This window comes from Takifugu rubripes, unplaced genomic scaffold, assembly GCF_901000725.2.
Source record: "Takifugu rubripes unplaced genomic scaffold, fTakRub1.2, whole genome shotgun sequence".
Lineage (NCBI taxonomy): Eukaryota > Metazoa > Chordata > Actinopteri > Tetraodontiformes > Tetraodontidae > Takifugu > Takifugu rubripes.
In genome coordinates, this window is record NW_021821632.1 from 1,479,654 (window position 1) to 1,499,458 (window position 19,805).

Consider the following 19,805-nt stretch of genomic DNA (forward strand, 5'->3'; position numbering starts at 1 on the left):
ATTTAAAAAATGCCAAAGGTCACATTTGAAAGTTGATGTATTATTGGTGTTTGTATAGAGAGATGACATCACGCTATTTATTCCATAACCTGATAAGAGTTGCATGGTCACTTTTCTATTGTTATATTAGTGGGATTTTATTTTGAAAGGCTGGTCAGTGACGGTGTTTCCTGTGAGTTTGATGACAATCGTTAGCTTGGTACTAATTAGCTTGCACTCCTGATTACCAGGCTGGATTCTTTTCAGAAAGATGCCAAAAAGCCAAAGCCCAACCCTTTTAGGATTTGATCCAGGTAGATTATTCTATTTATTCTGATATTGTTCATCACTGCAATAAGAACTTTGGCTCCTCTTTTACACTTTGTAATATTTGATGAATGATGTTTTTTGTGGCTTAAACCTTCTAAATGTTCTAATAGTTCATCCTAAACAGGAATGAATCATCAATAATGTGAGTTTCATCTTTTCCAATCAGCCTCACGAGAAAACTGGAAATGAACAAATGTGGTTTATTTTTATTAGGAACTATTTTGCTGAGAAATAATATTAATGTGTTAAATATCGTAAATGTGTGATGTTTGTGTGCTGTTCTTTTCTAAAATTAAAGAAATCTAAAGAATTAGATGAATACGTAGAAAAAATTAGAAAAACAAGAAAAAATGACCAAGAAACGTATTCATTGTTTGGAACGCAAACATCTATGGAAAATAAAAATGTGCTTTTATTTTGAAACCAGCGTCAGACTGCTGGAACTGTTGGTTGATTTGTGTTTGATATATGCAGAAAGTTCTGGGTGGTTCTGCTGGACAGGATCAGCATGTTGACCCGGCCAAGATTGTGTCTGCCAGGGCCAAGGTCAGGGGTCAGGCCAGGAGCCAGGTCAGGGCTGGGCCAACGTTAGGCTCGGGGGTCAGGCCAGGAGCCAGGTCAGGGCTGGGCCAACATTAGGCCCAGGGTCAGGTCAGGGCTGGGCCAACGTTAGGGTCTGGGTCAGGTCAGGGCTGGGCCAACGTTAGGGTCTAGGTCAGGTCAGGGCTGGGCCAACGTTAGGGTCTGGGTCAGGTCAGGGCTGGGCCAACGTTAGGGTCTAGGTCAGGTCAGGGCTGGGCCAACGTTAGGGTCTGGGTCAGGTCAGGGCTGGGCCAACGTTAGGGTCTAGGTCAGGTCAGGGCTGGGCCAACGTTAGGGTCTAGGTCAGGTCAGGGCTGGGCCAACGTTAGGGTCTGGGTCAGGTCAGGGCTGGGCCAACGTTAGGGTCTGGGTCAGGTCAGGGCTGGGCCAACGTTAGGGTCTGGGTCAGGTCAGGGCTGGGCCAACGTAGGCCGGCTGGGCCAACGTTAGGGTCTGGGTCAGGTCAGGGCTGGGCCAACGTTAGGGTCTGGGTCAGGTCAGGGCTGGGCCAACGTTAGGCCCAGGGTCAGGTCAGGGCTGGGCCAACATTAGGGTCTATGTCAGGGCTGGGCCAACATTAGGGTCTATGTCAGGTCAGGGCTGGGCAAACGTTAGGCCCAGGGTCAGGTCAGGGCTGGGCCAACGTTAGGGTCTGGGTCAGGTCAGGGCTGGGCCAACGTTAGGGTCTAGGTCAGGTCAGGGCTGGGCCAACGTTAGGGTCTAGGTCAGGTCAGGGCTGGGCCAACGTTAGGCCCGGCTGGGCCAACGCTAGGGTGGGGTTCAGGGTCAGGGTCAGAGTAGCAGGAGGTTAACCTACCTCCTCCCGTTACTGTTTCAGAACCCAGCCATCCTTTACAGGTGTTTCCATGTGGCACCAAAGGAGCAGTTTTTTCATTACAGATTTTAATGCTGCTGAACAGATCCCAGAACTGGACTCTTCTCACGGCTGCTTAGACTTGAGTGTGTGCTGGAGCCACTGAGTGCTCCTCAGGTCATGAAGAACCTGTAAAACTGTAACTCCCAACCGCTAACCTAACTCCCAACCGCTAACCTAACTCCTAACCCTAACTCCCAACCGCTAACCTAACTCCCAACCGCTAACCTAACTCCTAACCCTAACTCCCAACCGCTAACCTAACTCCCAACCGCTAACCTAACTCCTAACCCTAACCTAACTCCCAACCGCTAACCTAACTCCCAACCGCTAACCTAACTCCTAACCCTAACCTAACTCCTAACCCTAACCTAACTCCCAACCCCTAACCTAACTCCTAACCCTAACTCCCAACCGCTAACCTAACTCCCAACCCTAACCTAACTCCTAACCCCTAACTCCCCAACCGCTAACCTAACTCCCAACCCCGCTAACCTAACTCCCAACCGCTAACCTAACTCCTAACCCTAACCTAACTCCAACCCCTAACCTAACTCCTAACCCTAACTCCCAACCGCTAACCTAACTCCCAACCCTAACCTAACTCCTAACCCTAACTCCCAACCGCTAACCTAACTCCCAACCGCTAACCTAACTCCTAACCCTAACCTAACTCCCAACCGCTAACCTAACTCCCAAACCGCTAACCTAACTCCTAACCCTAACCTACTCCCAACCGCTAACCTAACTCCCAACCGCTAACCTAACTCCTAACCCTAACCTAACTCCCAACCGCTAACCTAACTCCCACCGCTAACCTAACTCCCAACCCCTAACCTAACTCCCAACCGCTAACCTAACTCCCAACCCCCTAACCTAACTCCTAACCCTAACTCCCACCGCTAACCTAACTCCCAACCCCTAACCTAACTCCTAACCCTAACCTAACTCCTAACCCTAACTCCCAACCGCTAACCTAACTCCCAACCCCTAACCTAACTCCTAACCCTAACCTAACTTCCAACCCCTAACCTAACTCCTAACCCTAACCTAACTCCCAACCGCTAACCTAACTCCCAACCCCTAAACCTAACTCCTAACCCTAAACTCCCAACCGCTAATCCTAACTTCCTAACCCTAACCTAACCCCTAACCCTAACCTAACTCTACCTAACCTAACTCCCAACCCCTAACCTAACTCCCAACCCCTAACCTAACTCCTAACCCTAACTCCCAACCGCTAACCTAACTCCCAACCCCTAACCCTAACTCCTAACCCTAACTCCCAACCGCTAACCTAACTCCCAACCGCTAACCTAACTCCTAACCCTAACCTAACTCCCAACCGCTAACCTAACTCCCAACCGCTAACCTAACTCCTAACCCTAACCTAACTCCCAACCGCTAACCTAACTCCCAACCGCTAACCTAACTCCTAACCCTAACCTAACTCCCAACCGCTAAACCTAACTCCCAACCGCTAACCTAACTCCCAACCCCTAACCTAACTCCCAACCCCTAACCTAACTCCTAACCCTAACTCCCAACCGCTAACCTAACTCCCAACCCTAACCTAACTCCTACCCTAACCTAACTCCTAACCCTAACTCCCAACCGCTAACCTAACTCCCAACCCCTAACCTAACTCCTAACCCTAACCTAACTTCCAACCCCTAACCTAACTCCAACCCTAACCTAACTCCCAACCGCTAACCTAACTCCCAACCCCTAACCTAACTCCAACCCCAACCCCTAACCTCCTCCTAACCCTAACTCCCAACCGCTAACCTAACTCCCAACCCCTAACCTAACTCCTAACCCTAACTCCCAACCGCTAACCTAACTCCCAACCGCTAACCTAACTCCTAACCCTAACCTAACTCCCAACCGCTAACCTAACTCCCAACCACTAACCTAACTCCTAACCCTAACCTAACTCCCAACCGCTAACCTAACTCCCAACCGCTAACCTAACTCCTAACCCTAACCTAACTCCCAACCGCTAACCTAACTCCCAACCGCTAACCTAACTCCCAACCCCTAACCTAACTCCCAACCCCTAACCTAACTCCTAACCCTAACTCCCAACCGCTAACCTAACTCCCAACCTAACCTAACCCTAACCCAACCTAACCCTAACCCTACCCCAACCCTAACCTAACCCCCTAACCCTAACCCTAACCTAACTCCAACCCTAACCTAATCCTAACCCTAACCTAACTCCCAACCGCTAACCTAACTCCCAACCCCTAACCTAACTCCTAACCCTAACTCCCAACCGCTAACCTAACTCCTAACCCTAACCTAACTCCTAACCCTAACCTAACTCCTAACCCTAACCTAACTCCAACCCCCTAACCTAACTCCCAACCCCTAACCTAACTCCTAACCCTAACTCCCAACCGCTAACCTAACTCCCACCCCTACCTAACCCCTACCCTAACTCCCACCCCAACCTAACTCCCAACCGCTAACCTAACTCCCAACCCCTAACCTAACTCCTAACCCTAACCTAACTCCCAACCGCTACCTAACTCCCACCCCTAACCTAACTCCCAACCCCTAACCTAACTCCTAACCCTAAACTCCCAACCGCTAACCTACACTCCCACCCCTAACCTAACTCCTAACCCTAACCTAACTCCCAACCCTAACCTAACTCCCAACCGCTAACCTAACTCCCAACCCCTAACCTAACTCCTACCCTAACTCCCAACCGCTAACCTAACTCCCAACCGCTAAACCTAACTCCTAACCCTAACCTAACTCCTAACCCTAACCTAACTCCCAACCCCTAACCTAACTCCTAACCCCCAACCGCTAACCTAACTCCCAACCGCTAACCTAACTCCTAACCCTAACCCTAACTCCCAACCGCTAACCCTAACTCCCAACCGCTAACCTAACTCCTAACCCTAACCTAACTCCTAACCCTACCCTAACTCCTAACCCTAACCTAACTCCCAACCCTAACCTAACTCCTAACCCTAACCTAACTCCCAACCCCTAACCTAACTCCTAACCCTAACTCCCAACCGCTAACCTAACTCCTAACCTAACTCCCAACCGCTAACCTAACTCCCAACCGCTAACCTAACCCCTAACCTAACCCCTAACCCTAATTCATAACCCTAACCCTAACTCCTAACCCTAATCCCTAACCTAACTCCTAACCCTAATCCCTAACTCCTAACCCTTAACCTAACTCCTAACCCTAATTTCTAACCTAACTCTAACTTCTAACCCTTATTCCTAACCTAACTCCTAACTCTAATTTCTAACCCTCCACCCTAATCCCTAACCTAACTCCTAATCCCTAACTCCTAACCCCTAACCTAACTTCTAACCCTAATCCCTAACCTAACTCTAACTTCTAACCATCAACCCTAATCCCTAACCTAACTTCTAACCCTAATCCCTAACCTAACTTCTAACCCTAATCCCTAACCCTAACTTCTAACCCTAATCCCTAACCTAACCCTAATCTAACTCCTTTGATGGTGCACGGACACCAAACCTGATGTTTGACCTTTGCTCTGCAGTTGTTATAACGGACTCATAAATGTCTACCAGAGTCAGCCTGGATAAGTGCATGTGTGCGCGCGCGCCCCCCCCCACACACACACACACACACGGGACCGAGCCTGAACCGTCACACAGCAAAGAGAGTGCACGTGCTCGTGCACGAGCTGTAGACTGAACCTGTGGAAGAACAGGTGCTCAGAAAGGAATGCAGCTCATCTGTGGATGTGTCAAACTATGATTTAATGAGATGTTGCATATAAAAGTGGATCCAGAGGCAGCAGAGATGGACAGAAGGACGGAGCCCACCTGCTGTGCCCTGGCCCTGGCCCTGACCCTGGCCCTGACCCCGACTAACCCTGCATTAGTGTTGTTACATGTGGACACCTAACGACGCCACATCTGGAACTCTTCTGATTACATGAGAACACAATAAATTAGTAGGACTCCGCGTCCGTCACCGTCACTTGTTCAGCTCCCGTGCATAAAGAGCAGCCTCACATTTGGCAACAGTTCCTTCAGGACTAATCTCAGAGACGTTAATGATTGAAGAAGTGATCCAGAAGAATTAAGGGATTAAAACGCTCCTCAGTGCTTCCTGGCCTGAATGGATCAGGTTGGATCAGGTCCAGGCCACTACGAACCAAACTCCACCGTTTCCTCTGTGATGGGCTTGAACTCGTAGTTGCCTCTTCCGTCCATGTGGAGGTAGAACTGAAGAAGAGAGGAGGACAAGATGTTTAGAGGGGGGGCAGCTCACACGGAGCAGCTGAGATGGGACAGCAGGCGAACCTTGTGATGCTTCCACAGAGACTTCCTGTGGGACACGGTGAACAGGGTGATGCCCACCTGTGGAGGGAGGAGGACAACCGTGTCAGCCTGAGCTGATCACAGATGACCTCACATCAGAGCAGCTCCTCAGCTCAGCGGCCCCTGGTCCTACCTTCCTGCAGTGGCTGTAGATGTAGTCCTCCACGTCCACACTCACGGCACTGGTGCACTCGTCCAGGATGGCGAACTGAGGCTTGTGGTAGAAGAGCCGGGCCATCTGGGTCCGGCACAAACACAGTGATGATGAGACATGACCTGTGTGGACTTCTTTAGCCTGAGGAGCAGAGAGGTCTCCTTACAGCCATCCTTTGCTTCTCTCCCCCGCTGAGAACATCCATCCAGTCCTGGACCACGTCCCAGGAGCCCTCCCTCTCCAGAATGTGACCCCAGCTGGACATTGTCCAGGTATTCCTTCAGCACCTGAACACAGGAGGAGCCAAATGAAGAGGCTCATAGGGGACACAGTCAGAGGAGGGAATGGAAGGTGTGACTGCAACCTGATCAGAGATCCCCTTGTTCCTCTGCTCCTCCTGGGTGTCGGGATAAATGACCTGGTCCCTGAGGGATCCCAGGGTCATGTAGGGTCTCTGAAAACACAGCAGCTGTCTTACACACACCTCCCTCACACACCAGACGTAACAAAGAGACGTGACTGGTTCCCAACCTGAGGAACGTAGAACAGTTTCCCTCGCTCAGGTTTGGTCAAGCTTCCTCCAAACAAAGGCCACAGCTACAAGGAAACAAGCAGAAGAGGACCTTTCATACAAAGACCCCCACAGACCCCCACACCCAGCCCCCCCCCCCTCCTCACCTCTCCCAGGGCTCTGAACAGGGAACTCTTCCCACAGCCGTTTGGTCCACACACAAGAACATTGGTGCCAGATCTCACCTTCAGAGAAGACAGAGGTGAAGGACGGACCGGAGGCTTCTGGTCATGTGATGAGGGGAGTCGGGCTCTTACCTCAAAGCTCAGGTCTCTGATCAGGACGTCCCCGTTGGGTGTTGCTAGTGGGGTGTGGTCAAATCTGAAAAACAAGGTCCAAGCTGGAGGCTGAGACAGCAGCAGACGGGCAACGTTGGAGCAACGGTGAAGGCGGTGCTAAAGTACGCCGTCACTTCCTGTCTGGCTCTGCCGGCCCGCCTGCTTTGGGTGCCTACTACTAACGTACGTTCCAATCAATATCGGTCAGTCCAAGGGTATTATTTAGAAGAATGAAACTAGCAGCCCCCCCACCCAGAGGGTTGGGGTTACCAGGTGAGCTCCCAACTATTGTGAGAAGAGGAACCCTCCAGGCCCTACTGGTCCTGATAACCAGTCTGGACTCAGGACACACAGGACTAAACAGAGTCCAGGATCCAAGGGGCAACAACCAGACCTCCAACCCCTGGGCTGTCCTTCGGGCCAGAGCTGAGGACAGGACCCGGAGCGTGTCCTCTGTTGAGTCTAGCACAGCTTGTGGCTCAGCCACGAGCGTCAGGGACGCTCACTTGAAGCTCCGCCATCAGCGATTATATTGGATTATTGTGGCTCTCAAATCACCCTCAAGCAGAGGGTCGTCCCAAAGGGTCATCAGCCCCACAAGCCCCCGGTCCAGGTGGGGGAGGAAGACTCGCTCCGTACTTCAAGGTGAAGATGAAAACCTTCCTCTGTGAGTAACCACGTGGCTCCAAGCATGATGCTAGCTAGGTCAACACAACGGGAGCTCTCCCGACCCTTAAACGTCTCGGCTTTTCCTGCTTCCCGCCCGCTCTGAGGACAGCACCTGTGTAGGTGTGTTAGCCGGGGTGTTGCAGGTGCCACAGGTGCATCACTCTCAACATTGACATCATCCTTACTTGATTATATTATCTCTGTTGATGACGCGTCCACTTCCAGGCACCAACATGAGTTTGTCCACAGCATCTGAATCATGAGAACAGAGACAGTTAGTTAGCAGACAACAGCTAGATGGCTATGCTAACCAGCCCGTCCCTTACCTTTGTCCTGCTGGGTCACCATGGTGCGTTCATATCTCCCAGCATTCAGCTCCTTCAGAACCTTCATCAGCTCAGTAATACGAGCTGTGAATCTGTGAGGGACAGAAGACACCATGAGCAGTAATAACAACAGTTACAACAGGGGGACAGCAGCTTCGCTCACATGACCTCTGAACAACCTTCAGCTGGACATTTGGCCGAACCCTGGACCCTAACCCTGGACCCTAACCCTAACCCTGGACCCTAACCCTGGACCCTAACCCTGGACCCTAACCCTGGACCTTAACCCTGGACCCTAACCCTAACCCTGGACCCTAACCCTGGACCCTAACCCTGGACCCTAACCCTGGACCCTAACCCTAACCCTAACCCTGGACCCTGCTGAGCAGTGACCTGTGCCAGGTCCTCCTCAGGGGGAGGAGGAGGAGCCCTGACCTGTGCCAGGTCCTCCTCAGGGGGAGGAGGAGGAGCAGTGATCAGAGGGTCCGAGGCAGTGGCACCACTCATGACTGTGTGAAGGATGCCGGCCCCCCTGGTCGGGGACGTGGGAGCTGTGTGGAGCAGGCAGATGTGCACCAGCTGCAGGGAGCAGCTCACCCTAACCCTAACCCCCTTCAGTGGGATGGACCTGTGTAGGGAAACTTCATCAGGTGTCTCCCTACACAGGTGTCTCCCTACACAGGTGTCTCCCTACACAGGTGTCTCCCTACACAGGTGTTTCCCTACACAGGTGTCTCCCTACACAGGTGTCTCCCTACACAGGTGTCTCCCTACACAGGTGTTTCCCTACACAGGTGTTTCCCTACACAGGTGTCTCCCTACACAGGTGTTTCCCTACACAGGTGTCTCCCTACACAGGTGTCTCCCTACCCAGGTCCACGTCCCCCAACTCACCCTGACAGGCGAGTCATTTCTCGTCCAGCGAGCACGATCCTGCCTAAAGCCTGGGACATTCGCAGCAGCATCCTTCCACTCTGATAGTAGTCCTGAAGGTCACATCAAAGTCAGGTCAAGGTTACAACCAGCTTCTGTGTCTGTGTGTGTGTGTGTGTGTGTGTGCGTGTGTGTGTCAGACCTCCAGTAGCTCCGAGTGTGAGCTGCGCAGGTGCCGGGGGTGTGCCAGATTGAGGAAAGGTCGGCTGACCACCAGGTAACCCACCACTGTCGCCACATCTGGAGAGGAGGAACACAGAATTGGAGACGGATCAGGTCGGCACCACAGCACCGTGGGAGCATCAGCACGGCTTCAGGCTGTGGAGACACTTTATCTGCTCCATCTCTATTTAACAACACGTCCATGACAGGTGCAGAGGCGGGGCTAGGGTCAGGGTTAGGGTCACGGTCAGGGTTAGGGCTAGGGTCAGGGTTAGGGTCACAGTCAGGGTCAGGCTCAGGGCTGGGGTTAGGGCCAGGGTCACGGTCAGGGTCAGGGCTAGGGCTAGGGCTAGGGTCAGGGTCAGAGTCAGAGTCAGAGTCAGGGTCAGGGTCAGGGTCAGAGTCAGAGTCAGAGTCAGAGTCAGAGTCAGGGTCAGGGTCAGGGTTGGGGTCAGGGTTAGGCTCAGAGTCAGGGTCAGGGACAGGGACAGGGTTAGGGTCAGGGTCAGGGTTAGAGTCAGGGTCAGGGTCAGGGTTAGAGTCAGGGTTAGGGTCAGGGTCAGGGTTAGAGTCAGGGTTAGGGTCACGGTCACGGTCAGGGTCAGGGTCAGGGTTAGAGTCAGGGTCAGGGTCAGGGTCAGGGCTAGAGTCAGGGTCAGGGACAGGGACAGGGTTAGGGTCAGGGTCAGGGTTAGAGTCAGGGTCAGGGTTAGAGTCAGGGTTAGGGTCAGGGTCAGGGTTAGAGTCAGGGTCAGGGTCAGGGTTAGAGTCAGGGTTAGGGTCAGGGTCAGGGTTAGGGTCAGGGTCAGGGTTAGAGTCAGGGTCAGGGTTAGAGTCAGGGTTAGGGTCACGGTCACGGTCAGGGTCAGGGTCAGGGTCAGGGTTAGAGTCAGGGTCAGGGTCAGGGTCAGGGTCAGGGTTAGAGTCAGGGTCAGGGTCAGGGTTAGGGTTAGGGTCAGGGTCAGGGTTGCTTACATTTGGCAATGATGCTGTCAATAAATCCCATGGAAAAGCGAAAGAAGATGAAGCTGTGCAAATGGTCCACCTGCAGAGGAAACACTGAAGCTGAGCAAGACAACTCTGAAGACACGGTCTACCACGGTCCTGGGCCTCGGCCCACAGGGGCCCCCATGCAGCTGTTACCCACCAGTTTCTTGAAGGTGGCGTGGATGGTCTGCTTCTCCCTCAGGTTGCCGTTATAGAAGGCGATCTCCTCACTGCAGCAGAGACAACGGCGGGTCAGTGAAAGGGAAGCAGCAGCCTGGAGAGTCCGGCTCCACATCATTGGGGTTAGGGTTAGGGTTAAGGGTTAGGGTTAGGGTTAGGGTTAACCCTAACCCTAACCCTAACCCTACTCTCCAGACCCTGAAGCAGCAGCAAGACCCGGAGAAAGATGAGAAAACCAGGACGACAGAAGACCAGGAGCAGGGTCCTGCTCCGTCACAGACCAGGGGGTTTGTGACCAATTCATCAACAGAGTGATGAGCATGAACACAACGCGTCAGGCAGGTTTAGTGGAGGACACCAGAAGGATCCAAAGACTAAAGGAACAGACCAGTTGTCAAAAGCCTGTATCGTTGCGGCCTCTGGAGCTGCTCTGCTGCTCTGCTGCTCGGGATCATGGTCCACCTGCATGAGGACACGACCCTGACGAAGGCTGCTGTGCAGGAAGGGCTGTTCTCCGAGCACACGTATGGGATGGAAGTGGAGGAGCACGTCAAGCCACGCCCAGAACGGCCGCTGACAGTTCCGAGGGAACATCTCGTTCCCAAAGCAGGAGGAGACAACGGGGCGGGAACCTCCAGGACCGCCCACATTTGCTTCTGTGGGACCAGGATGATCCAGCAGCTGGGAAAGACAGTTGCTGGGGACCCCAACACTGTCCCACGTCACCGGTCCCACGTCAGGTCGTGGATCGGCTGTGTCGGACTTGTCCCCTGACTCAAGGTCTGGATGACAGGTTCAGGTTCTGCTCTTGACCTGCAGGGTTCTAGATTGCAGACATGCAGCCGTCTGCAGACACTCACGGTGCCACAGACAACAGGGACAGTTTGAGCGGACTCCTGCAGGACAGAGTCCCTCAGGCCAGGTTCCATCAGTCATGGCTTCATGTCCCTGCGGTGCCAGTCACCAGAGTCCTCCAGCTCTGACTGACTGGCCTCTTTGTTCTGAACCAAGCAGAAGGAGACAAGTGGAGCTGATGCTGGCTGGTGGCGTAAAGTAGTGACCAGAAACTGTTCAAAGGAAACCGGCAAATATTGCACAAATGCACATTTTGGGAATTCTTCTGTTAATCTAAGCTAACGAGATGGTGGTTGAGTCCAGTCTGGGCTCAACTGTGGAGAACATCCTCCACATCTGGACCTGGTGTGTTCATCTATTAAAGACGAAGAGTGCCAACAGTCTTCAGCCCTAACCCTGATCCTAACCCCGATCCTAACCCTAACCCTTAACCCTAGCCCCAACACCTAACCCTTAACCTAACCCCGATCCTAACCCTAGCCCCAACACCTAACCCTTAACCCCTAACCCTGATCCTAACCCCAATCCTAACCCTAACCCTTAACCCTAGCCCCAACACCTAACCCTTAACCCTGATCCTAACCCCGATCCTAACCCTTAACCCCTAACCCTAGCCCCTAACCCTGAACCCTAGCCCCAACACCTAACCCTTAACCCCTAACCCCAATCCTAACCCTTATCCCCTAACCCTTATCCCCTAACCCTAGCCCCAACACCTAACCCTTAACCCTTAACCCCTAACCCTAGCCCCTAACCCCCTAACCTCAACCCCTAACCCTGATCCTAACCCCTAACCTCAACCCCTAACCCTGATCCTAACCCCCTAACCCTTGACCTCAACCCCTAACCCTGATCCTAACCCCTAACCCTTAACCCCTAACCCTGATCCTAACCCCTAACCCTAGTCCCTAACCCCCTAACCCTGATCCTAACCCTTAACCTCAACCCCTAACCCTGATCCAGGCTCCCTGCAGGCTGATGACAGTTACTAATGCAAATGTCCCAGAAGAGTTTGGTGGGAGGTCCTTGCAGCTGTGCACGTTTCCTCCAGCAACGTGCACAGCTGCAAGTTTTCCATTCAAACTGGATCTGATAAACATCTGGCTGGTAATGAGAGCAGCCGATGGATCCACCTTAACCCTAACCCATCTTCTGGGGGGCCTCCTCCTCCTCCACAGGTGACACCCTGCTGGTTGTGCAGTGGAACCCGATGCGTCCTCATCCTTGAGAAACTCCTGAACCTTCCTGAATCTGCTTTGCTTCATCCCTCTCACGAGGTCGGGACCATCCCCGTTGCTAGCGTAGCGTTTGCCAGCTGCCTGAACCCTTCCCTCTAATCCAGGCACCGAACAACCACCAACCCTGATGGCGGTAGTTCAAGGCTAGCACCCCCCCCAGGAGGCCTACCTGTTGGTGATGAGGCGGGAGTTAACATAACGATATTCTCCTTCGTAGCGCTGCTCGATGACCGTCATTTTACCAATGGGCCTCCTCAGTCTGGTCAGGAACAGACCTGAGATCAGCAGGTAGGTCATCATGATGGCTGGACCCTGCACAGGAGAGGAAGGTTGATGAAGCTAACAGGACCACCTCACGGATCCTTCTGCCAGACTCTTCTCTGATAGAGGATGACGCCCCTCTTCCTTTGATGCCCCTCTTCCTTTGATCTTTAACAAAATGCTTCTTTTCGCCTCACCAGAAGGCAGCAATGTTCCTTTATTCAGCCAGAGACAAAAGATGCTTTGATAAGAGGAATAAAAGGAGCATTTTTGATAAGCAGGACAAAACCTTCAGTGATCAGAGGAGGAGGCGTGGACACCAGAGGCTGCTAGAGAGATTCCCACTGGTCCGCCCCAACATCACAGGACCACCAGGAAGACCCCCTTAATAATGGACATTAGCACTGAACCCTTCCACCAGGGGGCGGTAGCTCCCACTGGACTAAACATGGGTCGTGCCAGAACACCTTCAGAGCACTGCCGCGGTACCCTTGAGCAAGGTACCTAACTCCCAAATGCTCCCAGAGGGCCGAAGGCAGACCTGCGTGGCTCGTATGTATGATTGGCTCCAGGATCCTCCTCATCACCCCAAAAGGGATAAAGAGAGAGAAAAAGGTTCTTCCAGAAGTGGAGAAGCCTCTTGGATCAGAGCTGAAAGGTCTTTGGAGAACTAGCAGAAATCCAGTGGAATTCTGGACGACTGACATCTAAAAGTGAGACCGCTGGTGCTCAGTCAGGGCTAGGGTTAGCCCTGACCCTCTAACCCTGACCCTCTAACCCTGACCCTCTAGCCCTGACCCTGACCCTGACCCTAACCCTCTAACCCTGACCCTCTAACCCTGACCCACTAACCCTGACCCTCTAGCCCTGACCCTGACCCTCTAGCCCTGACCCTGACCCTCTAGCCCTGACCCTAACCCTAATCCCTCTAACCCTAACCCACTAACCCTGACCCTAACCCTGTCCCTAACCATGACCCTCTAGCCCTGACCCTGACCCTAACCCTGTCCCTCTAACCCTCTAACCCTGACCCTCTAGCCCTGACCCTAACCCTGACCCTCTAGCCCTAACCCACTAACCCTGACCCTAACCCTGTCCCTAACCATGACCCTCTAGCCCTGACCCTAACCCTGTCCCTCTAACCCTCTAACCCTGACCCTAACCCTGACCCTCTAGCCCTGACCCTGACCCTAACCCTGTCCCTCTAGCCCTGACCATGACCCTCTAGCCCTGACCCTGACCCTAACCCTGTCCCTCTAGCCCTGACCCTGACCCTCTAGCCCTAACCCTAACCCTAATCCCTCTAACCCTAACCCACTAACCCTGACCCTAACCCTGTCCCTAACCATGACCCTCTAGCCCTGACCCTGACCCTAACCCTGTCCCTCTAACCCTCTAACCCTGACCCTCTAGCCCTGACCCTAACCCTGACCCTCTAGCCCTGACCCTCTAGCCCTGACCCTGACCCTAACCCCTCTAACCCTAACCCCTCTAACCCTGACCCTAACCCTGACCCTAACCCTCTAACCCTAATCCCTCTAACCCTAACCCCTCTAACCCTAACCCTAACCCTGTCCCTGACCCTAACCCTCTAAGCCTAACCCCTGACCCTCTAACCCTGACCCTAACCTTCTAACGCTAACCCTGACCCTGTTCCTGACCCGAACCCTCTAACCCTAACCCTGTCCCTAACCCTGTCCCTCTAACCCTCTAACCCTGTCCCTAGCCCCTGACCCTCTAACCCTAACCCTCTAACCCTAACCCCTCTAACCCTAATCCCTTTAACCCTCTAACCCTGACCCTGTCCCTAACCCTGACCCTAACCCTCTAACCCTAACCCTCTAACCCGTATCCCTCTAACCCTAACCCCTCTAACCCTAACCCTAACCCTCTAACCCTAACCCCTGACCCTCTAACCCTAACCCTCTAACCCTGACCCACTAACCCTGACCCTAACCCTGTCCCTAACCCTGACCCTCTAGCCCTGACCCACTAACCCTGACCCTAACCCTGTCCCTAACCCTGACCCTCTAGCCCTGACCCTGTCCCTCTAACCCTAACCCTGACCCTGACCCCAAACCTAACCCCTAACCCTAACCCAGAAGAAAAGAGTTCAGTCACACAAAGAGCAGCAAACCCGATCCACTAGGCTGGGTTACTGTACCGGCTTCCTGGCTGAACTCCCAAAAAGATCATCCATCAGCGGCAGCATGAAACCCCACAAAGAAAAAAACCCCGAAGCATCGTGACGTTTGCTAAAGGGGGTCCAGCGGGTCCAGCCTGGTTGGACCCTACAGGGGAGCCATGGTTGCTGCACCAAACCAAACAAGTCCTGGTTGTGGCGCTGCCAGCTCAGTCTGTTGGGAACTGGGCTGAGGAGCAGAGGGTTGTGGGTTCCAGCCCAAAGCCTAACCCTAACCCTGGTGACCAATCCAGGATGAGTAAGTTCTGTTTACCCTCACTGACATGCAGAGTCATGATGTGTCAACTGGTCACGGACGTGGTGTTCAGTTCTGAGTTCTCAACCTACCTGAGCCCCGATGGCACTTGTTAGCTTAAAGATGTAGAGTCCAATATCCAGCAGAGGCTGTGGAGACACAGAAGAGAGGCTGCTGCTCCATTATTTACAATACCGGCACAAAAGGTCAACGAGTCAAATGGATGTTTCCACAGTAGCAGGAATGGAACGATACAACTGGAATAACCCAGGCAAGCTGTCCCGTCCCAGTTAGCTCGAAAGCTGTCTGCCAGGAAGAGCCTCACGTCTGTGAACGAGGATCTTGGACGAGCAGGAAATAGGCTCCCAGTGTGGTTGTTCATCCATAAGATGAACCTGCGCTTTGCTAACATGGGTTAGCTACCTTGCTAAGGTTGGAATACAGGTCCACCACGCTGTTGCAGAATCTCTCCACGTCCTGCGTCAACAGCTGGTCTGGGTTCGATATCCGGTTGTCCAGATTGCCCATTTTGTAGTAGGTGAAACCTCTGGAGAACAAGATTAGAGAGGAAGACACGCACATGAATATCATCTCCAGGTGTAGTGACGTTACAGCAGTAGCAGTAGTAGCAGTAGCAGCAATAGCAGCAGCTACAGTAGCAGTAGTAGCAGCAGTAGCTACAGTAGCAGTAGTAGCAGTAGTAGCAGTAGCAGCAATAGCAGCAGCTACAGTAGCAGTAGCAGCAATAGCATTAGCAGTAGCAGCAGCAGCTACAGTAGCAGCAGCAGTAGCTACAGTAGCTACAGTAGTAGCAGCAGCAGTAGCAGCAGCAGCAGTAGTAGCAGTAGCTACAGTAGCAGCAGCAGTAGCTACAGTAGTAGCAGCAGTAGTAGTAGCAGTAGCTACAGTAGCAGCAGCAGTAGCTACAGTAGTAGCAGCAGCAGTAGTAGTAGCAGTAGCTACAGTAGCAGCAGCAGTAGTAGTAGTAGCAGTAGTAGCAGCAGCAGCAGCAGTAGCAGCAGCAGCAGCAGCAGTAGTAGCAGCAGTAGCAGCAGCAGCAGCAGTAGCTACAGTAGTAGCAGCAGCAGTAGTAGCAGCAGCAGTAGTAGTAGCAGTAGCTACAGTAGCAGCAGCAGTAGTAGTAGCAGCAGCAGCAGTAGCAGCAATAGCATTAGCAGTAGCAATAGTAGCAGCAGCTACAGTAGCAGCAGCAGTAGCTACAGTAGTAGCAGCAGCAGTAGCAGCAGCAGCAGTAGTAGCAGTAGCTACAGTAGCAGTAGCTACAGTAGCAGCAGCAGTAGCTACAGTAGTAGCAGCAGCAGTAGTAGCAGTAGCTACAGTAGCAACAGCAGTAGCAGCAGCAGCAGTAGTAGTAGCAGTAGCTACAGTAGCAGCAGCAGTAGCTACAGTAGTAGCAGCAGCAGTAGTAGTAGCAGTAGCTACAGTAGCAGCAGCAGTAGTAGTAGTAGCAGTAGTAGCAGCAGCAGCAGCAGTAGTAGCAGCAGTAGCAGCAGCAGCAGTAGCTACAGTAGTAGCAGCAGCAGTAGTAGTAGCAGTAGCTACAGTAGTAGCAGCAGCAGTAGTAGTAGCAGTAGCTACAGTAGCAGCAGCAGTAGTAGTAGTAGTAGCAGCAGCAGCAGCAGCAGTAGTAGCAGCAGCAGCAGTAGCAGCAGCAGCAGTAGCAGCAGTAGCTACAGTAGTAGCAGCAGTAGCTACAGTAGTAGCAGCAGCAGTAGTAGTAGCTACAGTAGCAGCAGCAGCAGTAGTAGTAGCAGTAGTAGCAGTAGCTACAGTAGCAGCAGCAGCAGTAGTAGCAGCAGTAGCAGCAGCAGTAGCTACAGTACCAGCAGTAGCTACAGTAGCAGTAGCATTAGCAGCAGTAGCTAGAGTAGCAGCAGCAGCAGTAGCTACAGTAGCTACAGTAGCAGCAGTATCTACAGTAGCAGCAGTAGCAGCAGCAGCAGTAGCTACAGTAGTAGCAGCAGCAGTAGTAGTAGCAGTAGCTACAGTAGCAGCAGTAGCTAGAGTAGCAGTAGCATTAGCAGCAGTAGCTAGAGTAGCAGCAGCAGCAGCAGTAGCTACAGTAGCTACAGTAGCAGCAGTAGCTACAGTAGCAGCAGCAGCAGCAGCAGTAGCTACAGTAGCAGCAGCAGCAGCAGTAGCTACAGTAGCTACAGTAGCAGCAGTAGCTGCAGTAGCTACAGTAGCTACAGTAGCATTAGCAGCAGTAGTAGCAGTAGTAGCAGTAGCTAGAGTAGCAGCAGCAGCAGCAGCAGTAGCTACAGTAGCAGCAGTAGCTACAGTAGCAGCAGCAGTAGCAGCAGTAGCTACAGTAGCAGTAGCAGCAGCAGCAGCAGCAGCAGCGGTAGCTACAGTAGCTACAGTAGCAGCAGTAGCTACAGTAGCAGCAGTAGCTACAGTAGCAGTAGCAGTAGCAGCAGTAGCTAGAGTAGCAGCAGCAGCAGTAGCTACAGTAGCCGCAGTAGCTACAGTAGCAGCAGCAGTAGCAGCAGTAGCTACAGTAGCAGTAGCAGCAGCAGCAGCAGTAGCTACAGTAGCTACAGTAGCAGCAGTAGCTACAGTAGCAGCAGCAGTAGCAGCAGTAGCTACAGTAGCAGTAGCAGCAGCAGCAGCAGTAGCAGCAGCAGCAGTAGTAGCAGTAGCTACAGTAGCAGCAGCAGTAGCTACAGTAGTAGCAGTAGCATTAGCAGCAGTAGCTACAGTAGCAGCAGTAGCTACAGTAGCAGCAGCAGTAGCAGCAGTAGCTACAGTAGCAGCAGCAGTAGCTACAGTAGCAGTAGCAGCAGCAGTAGCAGCAGCAGTAGCTACAGTAGCAGCAGTAGCAGTAGCATTAGCAGCAGTAGCTACAGTAGCAGCAGTAGCTACAGTAGCAGCAGCAGCAGTAGCTACAGTAGCAGCAGCAGTAGCTACAGTAGCAGTAGCAGCAGCAGCAGCAGCAGCAGCAGCAGTAGCAGCAGCAGCAGCAGCAGTAGCTACAGTAGCAGTAGCAGCAGCAGCAGCAGTAGCTACAGTAGCAGTAGCAGCAGTAGCTACAGTAGCAGTAGCAGCAGCAGCAGTAGCAGCAGTAGCTACAGTAGCAGCAGCAGCAGCAGTAGCAGCAGTAGCTACAGTAGCAGCAGCAGTAGCTACAGTAGCTACAGTAGCAACAGTAGCTACAGTAGCAGCAGCAGCAGCAGCAGTAGCTACAGTAGCAGCAGCAGTAGCTACAGTAGCTACAGTAGCAACAGTAGCTACAGTAGCAGCAGCAGCAGCAGCAGTAGCTACAGTAGCAGCAGCAGTAGCTACAGTAGCAGTAGCTACAGTAGCAGCAGCAGTAGCTACAGTAGCTACAGTAGCAACAGTAGCTACAGTAGCAGCAGCAGCAGCAGCAGTAGCTACAGTAGCAGCAGCAGTAGCTACAGTAGCAGTAGCAGCAGCAGTAGCAGCAGTAGCTACAGCAGCAGCAGCAGTAGCTACAGTAGCAGTAGCAGCAGCAGCAGCAGTAGCTACAGTAGCTACAGTAGCAACAGTAGCTACAGTAGCTACAGTAGCAACAGTAGCTACAGTCGCAGTAGCATTAGCAGCAGCCTGCAGGTAATTAGCTGCTAATCGCTCGTTTAGTTGAGAATCCTGAGTAAAACATCAAAGGGAATCGCAGCATCGGCCCAGTCAGGATTCAAAGGTTTCCCCCAGTTTAGCCTCACTTCTAAATGGCTGAAATCAGCTCCAGCGCAACATGGTTTTGATGTCCAAAACGCTGAAGAGAGCCAGCTGAGCAGAGCTAAGCTAAGCTAAGCTGAGCTAAGCTAAGCTGTGCTACTTACTGGAGGTACTGGTCGTACAGGCTCTTGGTCAGCCTCTCACGGAACCGCAGCTTCACTTCGTTCAGACCCAGCTTGAGGAAGTTGTTGACCAGGGCGATCTGGAGTCAGCGGGTCAGAAAACAACGGTTGCTTTGATGTTTCCAGCAATATTTACATCTAGTTCTATATTTCCAGGTTGGGGTTAGGGTTAGGTTAGGGTTAACCCTAGCTAGTGTTAACCCTAACCTAACCTAACAACAGACACACATCCAGACACTTACAGCCGGCATGAACTTGATGAAGCTGAACAGGTAGGACTTGAAATCCTTCGCTGAGCGGCCGATGATTGCACTGCAGAGCAGAACAGGCAGAGAGAGGAGATCCATCAGATCAGATCCATCAGATCAGATCCATCAGATCAGATCCATCAGATCAGATCAGATCCATCAGATCCATCAGATCAATCTGATCAGATCCATCAGATCAGATCAGATCCATCAGATCAGGTCAATCTGATCAGATCCATCAGATCAGATCCATCAGATCTGATCCATCAGATCAGATCAGATCCATCAGATCCATCAGATCAATCTGATCAGATCCATCAGATCAATCTGATCAGATCCATCAGATCAGATCAGATCCATCAGATCAGGTCAATCTGATCAGATCCATCAGATCAGATCCATCAGATCAATCTGATCAGATCCAGCAGATCAGATCAGATCCATCAGATCAGATCCATCAGATCAGATCCATCAGATCAATCTGATCAGATCCATCAGATCAGATCAGATCCATCAGATCAGGTCAATCTGATCAGATTCATCAGATCAGATCAGATCCATCAGAT

At 52.3% G+C, this 19,805-nt stretch overlaps 1 protein-coding gene across 1 annotated transcript in view; it reads right to left on the minus strand.

Annotated features, from left to right (window-relative positions):
- Window positions 1-5,507: 5,507 nt before the first annotated feature.
- LOC101078586 (ATP-binding cassette sub-family D member 3-like) overlaps window positions 5,508-19,805 on the minus strand; it is a 17,232-nt gene continuing 2,934 nt past the window's right edge. Inside the window, 20 exon segments of the mRNA XM_029831899.1 lie at window positions 5,508-6,001; window positions 6,080-6,136; window positions 6,231-6,335; window positions 6,418-6,504; window positions 6,506-6,538; window positions 6,616-6,705; window positions 6,783-6,848; window positions 6,930-7,007; window positions 7,080-7,143; window positions 7,955-8,021; window positions 8,096-8,187; window positions 8,990-9,081; window positions 9,171-9,268; window positions 10,166-10,235; window positions 10,338-10,407; window positions 12,620-12,762; window positions 15,242-15,298; window positions 15,573-15,696; window positions 18,974-19,071; window positions 19,234-19,303. Of these exon segments, the coding sequence (XP_029687759.1) occupies window positions 5,924-6,001; window positions 6,080-6,136; window positions 6,231-6,335; window positions 6,418-6,504; window positions 6,506-6,538; window positions 6,616-6,705; window positions 6,783-6,848; window positions 6,930-7,007; window positions 7,080-7,143; window positions 7,955-8,021; window positions 8,096-8,187; window positions 8,990-9,081; window positions 9,171-9,268; window positions 10,166-10,235; window positions 10,338-10,407; window positions 12,620-12,762; window positions 15,242-15,298; window positions 15,573-15,696; window positions 18,974-19,071; window positions 19,234-19,303 (1,639 nt within the window). The 3' untranslated portion in view covers window positions 5,508-5,923.